General features: G+C 73.5%; 2 protein-coding genes across 2 annotated transcripts; both read left to right on the forward strand.

The window, feature by feature from the left end:
- The first annotated feature begins 154 nt into the window (after window positions 1-154).
- Window positions 155-5057, forward strand: GPAA1 (glycosylphosphatidylinositol anchor attachment 1). The gene is made up of 13 exons (XM_054818456.1): window positions 155-225; window positions 680-786; window positions 928-1107; window positions 1213-1324; window positions 1426-1573; window positions 1877-1978; window positions 2066-2262; window positions 2767-2963; window positions 3043-3196; window positions 3269-3352; window positions 3429-3625; window positions 3705-3875; window positions 4549-5057. Exons 2-13 carry the CDS (start codon window positions 713-715, stop codon window positions 4790-4792), a joined length of 1860 nt encoding a protein of 619 aa, XP_054674431.1. The 5' UTR covers window positions 155-225; window positions 680-712; the 3' UTR covers window positions 4793-5057.
- Window positions 5058-5326: 269 nt separating this feature from the next.
- Window positions 5327-7846, forward strand: LOC129202703 (cytochrome c1, heme protein, mitochondrial). Its single transcript, XM_054816068.1, has 7 exons — window positions 5327-5487; window positions 6246-6439; window positions 6535-6661; window positions 6742-6899; window positions 7024-7184; window positions 7278-7378; window positions 7517-7846. The coding sequence occupies exons 1-7, from the start codon at window positions 5404-5406 to the stop codon at window positions 7619-7621; spliced, it is 930 nt and encodes a 309-aa protein (XP_054672043.1). The 5' UTR covers window positions 5327-5403; the 3' UTR covers window positions 7622-7846.
- The last annotated feature ends 34 nt before the right edge of the window (window positions 7847-7880 follow it).

Here is a 7880-nt window from a genome sequence, read left to right on the forward strand (position 1 = left end):
CACACCCTCTTTGCACACATACCCCTTGCACACCCACGCCCCCTCTTGCATGCACACCACCTCGCACACCCGCACCCTCCCTTGCACGCCCCCCCCGGGGCGCCGCCGGCCGGCGCATGCGCAGAGTGGGGTGGGCGGTGTCGATCGATGTCTCTGGGCTCCACCCTCCGGCCTGTCCCGTTCCGCCGGCGATTGAGCGGCCTGTCCGGGCGGCGGGACCGAGAGGTGGGGGGGGACGGGGGTCCCGGGGGGCGGTAAGGGGTCCTGGGGGGCCGGTAAGGGGCCCTGGGGGGGGTCCTGGGGGGCCGGTAAGGGGCCCTGGGAGGGTCGGGGCCGGTAAGGGGCCCTGGGGGGGTCCTGGGGGGCTGGTAAGGGGCCCCGGGGGGGTCTGGGTCTGGGCCGGGGCCGGTAAGGGGCCCTGGGGTCCTGTGGGGCAGGGCTGGGCCGTGTGGGGCGGGTGCTGGGCTGTGGGGTGCGTGTGGCGCAGGGCCGGGGCCTGGGGGGGCGGGTAAGGGGCCGTGGGGTGTGGGGCAGGCCCGTGGGCAGCACCGTGGGCCGTAGGCGCCTGGGGGGGGGCCCGGGTGGATCCGTGGGCAGCCCCAGGCGAGGGGTGTCGGTGGGGCCACCCCCCCCCCCCCGTGCCGGTGGGGACCCCGTCCTCCCTTCCCCTCCCCCCCAGCAGCCCGGGCTCGGCGTGCCCCCCAGCCCCGCCATGGGGCTGCTGTCGGACCCCCACTGCCGGCGGGCGCTGTCCCGCCTCGTCCTGCGCCTCAACACCCCGCTCTGGTGAGTGCCGGGGGGTGCTGGGGAGGGGGGGGACCCCCCTGGGTCCCTGGGGTGTCAGGGGGGTGCGATGACCCCCCTGAGTCCCTGGGGGTGCTGGGGAGAAGGGGGACCCCCCCCTGAGCCCCCGTCTTGCCCCCGCAGCACCCTGAGCTACGTGGCGGGGCTGGGCTGGTTCCTGGCCCTGGCCTTCCAGCCGCTCGCCCCCCGCACCTACATGTCGGAGAACGCCATGGGCTCCACCATGGTGGAGGAGCAGTTCCTCTTCGGCGAGAGGGCCCTCTCCTACGCCCGGGAGTTTGCCGGGCACAAGAAGAAAGCGGGGTGAGAACGGGGATGCCAGGGCACCGCTCCTGCGGGGGCTGGCGCGAGCAGAGGTGCCCCCCAGGGGGGTTTGGGGGGGTCCATCCCGCCTCTCCCGCTCCCCAGGGGCATGCCGGTGGCCTGGCTGGAGAAGACCATGTGGAACCTGGGGCTGGAGGTGCACCGGCAGCCCTTCTCCCGCACGCTGCCCTTCCCCGACGAGACCCGCGAGCGATACGTGCGTACCGCGTCCCCTCCCCGCCAGACCCTCACCCCCCTGTCCCGGGACGGGGGTCCCGGCCGAGGCCGCCCCCCCCAGCGCTCCCCTTCCCTCGGCAGATGGTGAAGGGCACGAACGTGTACGGCATCCTGCGGGCGCCGCGCGCCGCCAGCACCGAGTCGCTGGTGCTGAGCGTGCCGTGCAGCGAGGGGCCCCACAACAACCAGGCCGTGGGGCTGATGCTGGCCCTCGCCTCCTACTTCCGCGGTGAGTCCCCGGGGGGCTCGAGGTCCCCTCCTGGTGCTGGCTCTGGGGCCGCGGGGCGATGCTGGGGGGTCCCCGGGGTGCTGAGGGTCCCCGTCCCTGCGGCTGGGCAGGGGGGGTGGGAGCACTGGTACCCACCTGCCCGCAGCCCCAGGGGGGCCCCGGCTTCTCTGGGGTCAGCACGGGGAGCGGGTCCCACCGGGGCTGTGCCGGGTGCTGCCGGGGCAGGGACCGGGCTGTGCCGGGGCTGTGCCGGGCTTTGCCGGGGCAGGGACCGGTCTGCTGCAGCCGCCCCGTTGCCTGCAGGCCAGATCTACTGGGCGAAGGACATCATCTTCCTGGTGAACGAGCACGACCTGCTGGGCATGGAGGCCTGGCTGGAGGCCTACCACGACGTCAACATCACCGGTGAGCCGGGGGCTCGGGGGGGCCGCGCCCGTTCCCCGGCTGTGCCGAGGGGCCGCCGGCAGCGCTGACGCGGCGCGGTGCCCGCAGAGGTGCGGTCCTCGGGGACGCTGGGCCGGGCGGGGGCCATCCAGGCGGCCATCGCGCTGGAGCTGAGCAGCGACGTGATCACCAGCTTCGACGTGGCGGTGGAGGGGCTGAACGGGCAGCTGCCCAACCTCGACCTGCTCAACCTCTTCCACGCCTTCTGCCAGAAGAACGGGCTGCTCTGCACCATCCAGGGCAAGGTGAGCCGCCCTGCCCGCCGCACCGGGGTGCCACAGGTGGCCACGGTGGCCAGCAGGCCCAGGGCAGTGACCGTGCCCCTGTACGGGCACCGGCGGGGCCGCACCTCAAAAACTGGGTTCAGGTTTGGGCCCCTCGCTGCCAGAAGGACATCGAGGTGCTGGAGCGGGGCCAGAGAAGGGCGACGGAGCGGGGAAGGGTCTGGAGCACAAGTCTGGTGGGGGAACTGGAACAGGACGGGAGGAAACGGCCTCCAGTTGTGCCGGGGGAGGTTTAGATGGGAGCTCAGGAAACATTCCTTCACCCACAGGGCTGCCAAGCGCTGGAACAGGCTGCCCAGGGCAGTGCTGGAGTCACCGTCCCGGGGGGGATTGCAAAGACGCCTCGATGTGGTGCTTGGGGACATGGGTTAGTGGTGGGCTGGGCAGGGCTGGGTCAGCGGTTGGATCCCTCCTCTCAAGGGCCTTTTCCAGCCCCGATGATCCGCTGTCTCCTCCGTCCCGCAGCTGCAGCGCTCGGACTGGGACTCGCTGCCCGCCTACGCCCACAGCCTGCAGACGCTGCTGCTGATGGTGCTGGCCCAGGCGTCGGGGCGGCCCCACGGTGACCACGGCCTCTTCCTGCGCTACCGCATCGAGGCCATCACCCTCCGCGGCATCAACAGCTTCCGACAGTACAAGTACGACATGACCACCGTGGGCAAGTGAGTGCGGGGCTGGGGGAGGGGAGCCAGGGGGTCGCCGGGGCACAGCCCCCCCCCTCACCATGCCCGCTGCCCGCAGGACGCTGGAGGGAATGTTCCGGAAGCTCAACAACCTCCTGGAGCGGCTGCACCAGTCCTACTTCTTCTACCTGCTGCCCTCCCTGTCCCGCTTCGTCTCCATCGGTGTCTACATGCCGGCCTTCGGCTTCCTCATCCTCGTCCTCGTCCTCAAGATATCCTTTTGGGCGGGGGGGGCGGGAGGGGGGGCTGCCAAACCTGCTCGCTGCTTTCCCTGACGGCCCCACGCCCTGGACCTCTGGATGAAGCTGAGCAAGTGCGAGACGGGCAGCGGCGAGCGGCTCTGGGACGGCGACCACGCGGCCAGCGAGGTGGGGGCCCTTCCCCGCCCCTGCCCCTCCCCACGGGACCCCCGGTCGCGCCGGCCTCACCCCCGGCTCTTCGCAGGAGTCGCGTCCCGGCCTGCTGGCGCTGGTGCCGCCGCTGCTCATCTGCCATGCTGCCGGCCTCGCCCTCTACTTCTTGCCGGTGCTGGGGCAGCACGTGGCCACCCAGCACTTCCCTGTCTCCGAGTCGGAGGCCGTGGTGCTCACCGTCATCGCCATCTACGTAGCCGGCATGGCCCTGCCCCACAACACCCACAGGTGCTGGGGGGGGGGGGGGTTGGTGGGGCCCGTGGGGCGCCGTGGCCGCGGGGCTGAATGTTCCCCCCCGTCCCCGCAGGGTGCTGGCGGGTGGCGGCAGCGACCGGGGCTGGATGACGCTGAAGCTGCTGGCGCTGCTGTACCTGGCCGTGCAGCTGGGCTGCCTCGCCCTCCTCAACTTCTCCCTCGGCTTCCTCCTGGCTGCCACCATGGTGCCGGCTGCCGCCGCCGTCCAGCCCAACGGCCCCAAGTGAGGGGGGGCTGGGGGGGCCGGGAGCCCCTCTCTGGTGTGGGGGGGGGGGCTCTCCCTGCAGTGGGGGGATGCTGGGGGTATTGCCTGGGGTGGAGGGATGCCCGGGGGGCTCTCCCTGGGGTGTTGGAATGCCGGGGGGGCTCTCCCCAGGGTGGGGGGATGCTGGAGGATGCGGGGGGGCTCTCCCCAGGGCAGGGGGATGCTGGGAGCTCTCGCTGGGGTGGGGGGATGCTGGGGGGCTCTCCCCAGGGTGGGGGGATGCTGGGAGCTCTTGCTGGGGTGGGGGGATGCTGGGGGGCTCTTCCCAGGGTGGGGGGATGCTGGAGGATGCTGGGGGGGCTCCCCCCAGCGTGGGGGGATGCTGGGATCTCTCACTGGGGTGGGGGGATGCCGGGGGGGCTCTCCCCAGGGCGGGGGAAGGCCAGGGGACAGTGGGGGCTCTTGCCAAGGTGAGGGGATGCCAGGGGAATGGTGGGGCGGGGGGGATGCTGGGGTGACGCCAGGGGGGCCCTTCCTGGGGTGCGGGGATGCTGGGAGGATGCTGGGGGCTCTCCCCAGGGCGGGGGGATGCTGGGGGGGGGGGCTTCTGTCCTCGGGGTGGGGGGACACTGGGGATGCCGGGGTCCCCTCCCTGGTCCCCGCGGGGGCTGACGGTGCCGCTCTCCCGCAGGGTGCTGCTGGCGGTGCTGCTGGTGCTGGCGACGCCGGCCGTCACGCTGCTGCTGGGCATCTTCCTGCAGCGGGAGCTGGTGGAGGCGCCGGCGGCGGTGGCGGAGGGCTGGCAGCTCTTCCTGGCGGCCGTGGCTGAGGGGCTGCTCCAGCACCACCTCTACGGCTCCCTGCTCTTCCCCTTCCTCGCCCTCTGCGCCTACCCCTGCTGGCTGCTGCTCTGGAACGTTCTCTTCTGGAAGTGACGCCCCGCGTGTCCCCGCACAGGGACGGACCCACAGACCGACCCACGGATGGACCCACAGATGGACCGATGGACAGACCCACAGACGGACCCACGGACGGACCCACAGACCGACCCACGGATGGACCCACAGATGGACCGATGGACAGACCCACAGACGGACCCAGGGACGGGCAGCGGGGCCGGGGGCTGGCAGGGGCGATGTCCCATCCCCGGGGACAGGGACACCGGCCCGAGGGGCGGCAGCGGGTCCTGCCGCGGGGGGGGGCAGGGGGCTGCCAGTGGGGACCCCCCGTTGGGGGCTGCAGTGCCCGGTCTGTACCGGGGGTCCCGGTCTGTACGGGGGGGGGGGGGGGTCGGGGGTCCCGGCCCGGTCTGTACCGGGGGGGGGGTCGGGGCCGCAGCGCTGCAATAAAGGCGGAGCCGGGACGGAGCGGAGCCGGTTTTGTGCGACTGCGGATCGGGGGGCGGGGAAAACACAAGGGGACGAGAGGCCGTCCGTGACGTCGCTTCCGCTGTCGGGTGACGTCAGAGAGCGTACGTTACGTCCGGGGCGGGGCGCCGGCGCGTCCCCTCGACCTCGGCGCAGCGGCTGCCGGGAGGAGCGGAGCGATGGCGGCGGTGGCGGTGCGGAGCCTCCCGCTGCGGCCCTACGGCCGCCTCCTGCTGCCGCGGGCCCGGACCGCGCCCGCCCCGGTGAGACCCGGCCCCGAGCCCGGCCCCGGCCCCGGCCGGTCCCCGCGTCCCGCCGCGACGTGAAGGTCACCGGGCGGGGGCGGCCCCCGGAGCCCATCGGCACCACGGGGAACGGGGCGGCCGGGACCGGGCCGGGGTGACCCCGCTCCCTGTCCCCCCCCCATCCTGCCCGGTGGCCCCGGTCGTGTTCCCCCGATGCCCCCACCCCTCCATCCTGCCCGGCCTGTCCCGTGTGCCAGGCCCGCCCTGTGTCCCCCCATCCTGCCCCGTGTGCCCGGCGTGCCCCGTGTGCCCCGTGTCCCCCCATCGTGCCCCGTGTGCCCCGTGTCCCCCCATCCCGCCCCGTGTGCCCGGCGTGCCCCGTGTGCCCCGTGTCCCCCCATCCTGCCCCGTGTGCCCGGTGTGCCCCGTCCCCGCCCGCTGTCCCTGGTTCCCGCCTGGTTCCCGCCCGGTGCCGCCTCCTCGGCCGCGGCCCCCTCGGCCCAGCCCTTTCCGGTGCCTCCGGTCCCGTCCCGCCCCCCCATCCTGCCCGGCGTGCCCCATCCCTGCCCGGTCCCCCCCCCCCGGTTCCCCCGGGCCCTGCCCGATGTCCCCATCGCCCCCGCGGCCCCCGGCCCATCCCTGCCCGGTGTCCCCAGCCCCCCCCCCCGCCCCGGTCCCGCCCTGTGTCTCCATCCCCCCCCGGCCCTGCCCGGTGCCCCCTCCCAGGCCGCGGCCGTCCCGTCCCGTCCCTGACGGCCGTGCCCCCCCCCCCCCAGGCCGCCTTCTCGTCCTTCTCGGGGCTGCCCCGCGGGGGGAAGCTGGCCCTGTCGGCGCTGGGGCTGCTGGCGGCGGGCGGGGGGGGCCTGGCCCTGGCCCTGCGCTCGGCCCTGTCGGCCGGCGAGCTGGAGATGCACCCACCCAGCTTCCCCTGGAGCCACGGCGGAGCCCTGGCCGCCCTCGACCACGGCAGGTACCGGGACGGGGGACGGGGACGCGGCGGAGCCTCGGCGGGGAGCCGGGGCCGTCACCTCCTCCTCCTCCTCCTCTTCCTCCTCTTCTTCCCAGCCTGCGGCGCGGCTTCCAGGTGTACAAGCAGGTCTGCTCCGCCTGCCACAGCATGGAGTACCTGGCCTTCCGCAACCTCATCGGCGTCACCCACACCGAGGCGGAGGCCAAGGCGCTGGCCCAGGAGGTGAGCGTGCGTCCCCCTGCCGCCGTCCTGCCGTGCCCGGTGCCGCGGCGCCCCGGCTCAGGGCTCTTCCCCCCGCGCAGGTGGAGGTGGTGGACGGCCCGGATGAGAACGGGGAGATGTTCACGCGTCCCGGCAAGATCTCCGACTACTTCCCCAAACCCTACCCCAACCCTGAGGCGGCGCGAGCCGCCAACAACGGGGCGCTGCCCCCCGACCTCAGCTACATCGTCAACGCCCGGTGAGGGGCCGCTGCCGTATGGGGAGGGTCGGTGCGGCCGGTGCCGAGTCCTCGGCAGGGGAGGAGGACCCGCTGCTCTGGGGTCTCTGCAGCCCCAGGACTAATCCCCGCTCCCCCCTTCCAGGCACGGGGGTGAGGACTATGTGTTCTCCCTCCTCACCGGCTACTGCGACCCCCCGGCCGGCGTGACGGTGCGGGAGGGGCTGCACTACAACCCCTACTTCCCCGGCCAGGCCATCGGCATGGCCCCCCCCATCTACAACGAGATCCTGGAGTTCGATGACGGTAAGAGGGGCCCGGTGCCGGTGTGGCGTGGCACGGTGCCATCCTGCGGGGGTGTCTGTTTGCAGGGTGCTCAGCCCCCCCTGCCCTCCCCAGGCACCCCGGCCACCATGTCGCAGATCGCCAAGGACGTCTGCACCTTCCTGCGGTGGGCGGCAGAGCCGGAGCACGATCACCGCAAACGGATGGGCTTGAAGGTGGGTGCCTGCGCCGGGGGGGGGGTGGCGGGAGCATTTAGGGGGCAGCAGTGCCCCCACCATGGTGCCCGACCCCCCTGTGCGGCACTCGGGGCGGTGGTACCGTGGGGCGGGGGGCTTGACTCCTTCCTCCCGCAGATGCTGATGATCTCGGGGCTCCTCATCTCCCTCCTCTACTACATGAAGCGCCACAAATGGTCTGTGCTCAAGAGCAGGAAAATGGTCTATCGGCCCCCCAAATAGAGGGGGGGAGCGGGGTGCCCCCCAGCCCGACTGCACCGCCTGGGCCACGCACAGCCCCGGGGCCGCGGGGGGGTGCGGCCGGCAGCGTGTGCCCCCACCGCGGCTCCTTATTTAACATCGTCCTCAGCCCCCGCAGGCGCCGCTGCTCCCCCTCCCTGGGGGGGCCGGCGCCTGCGCTCCGAGGGGCTGGGGGCACCGAAATAAAATCGGTTGTTCAAGTGGAAAGCGTGGTGCGGTGTCTGCCTGTACCGCGGCTCTC

The sequence above is a fragment of the Grus americana genome, chromosome 2 (genome assembly GCF_028858705.1).
Source record: "Grus americana isolate bGruAme1 chromosome 2, bGruAme1.mat, whole genome shotgun sequence".
NCBI classification, from domain to species: domain Eukaryota; kingdom Metazoa; phylum Chordata; class Aves; order Gruiformes; family Gruidae; genus Grus; species Grus americana.

Coding starts and splice junctions, on each gene's coding strand:
- GPAA1 (XM_054818456.1), top strand. CDS start 713: ATGGGGCTGCTGTCGGACCCCCACTGCCGGCGGGCGCTGTCCCGCCTC. Junction 787..927: donor CGCCTCAACACCCCGCTCTG/GTGAGTGCCGGG, acceptor TTGCCCCCGCAG/CACCCTGAGCTACGTGGCGG. Junction 3,353..3,428: donor GCGACCACGCGGCCAGCGAG/GTGGGGGCCCTT, acceptor GGCTCTTCGCAG/GAGTCGCGTCCCGGCCTGCT.
- LOC129202703 (XM_054816068.1), top strand. CDS start 5,404: ATGGCGGCGGTGGCGGTGCGGAGCCTCCCGCTGCGGCCCTACGGCCGC. Junction 6,662..6,741: donor CCAAGGCGCTGGCCCAGGAG/GTGAGCGTGCGT, acceptor CCCCCCGCGCAG/GTGGAGGTGGTGGACGGCCC. Junction 7,185..7,277: donor GATCCTGGAGTTCGATGACG/GTAAGAGGGGCC, acceptor TGCCCTCCCCAG/GCACCCCGGCCACCATGTCG.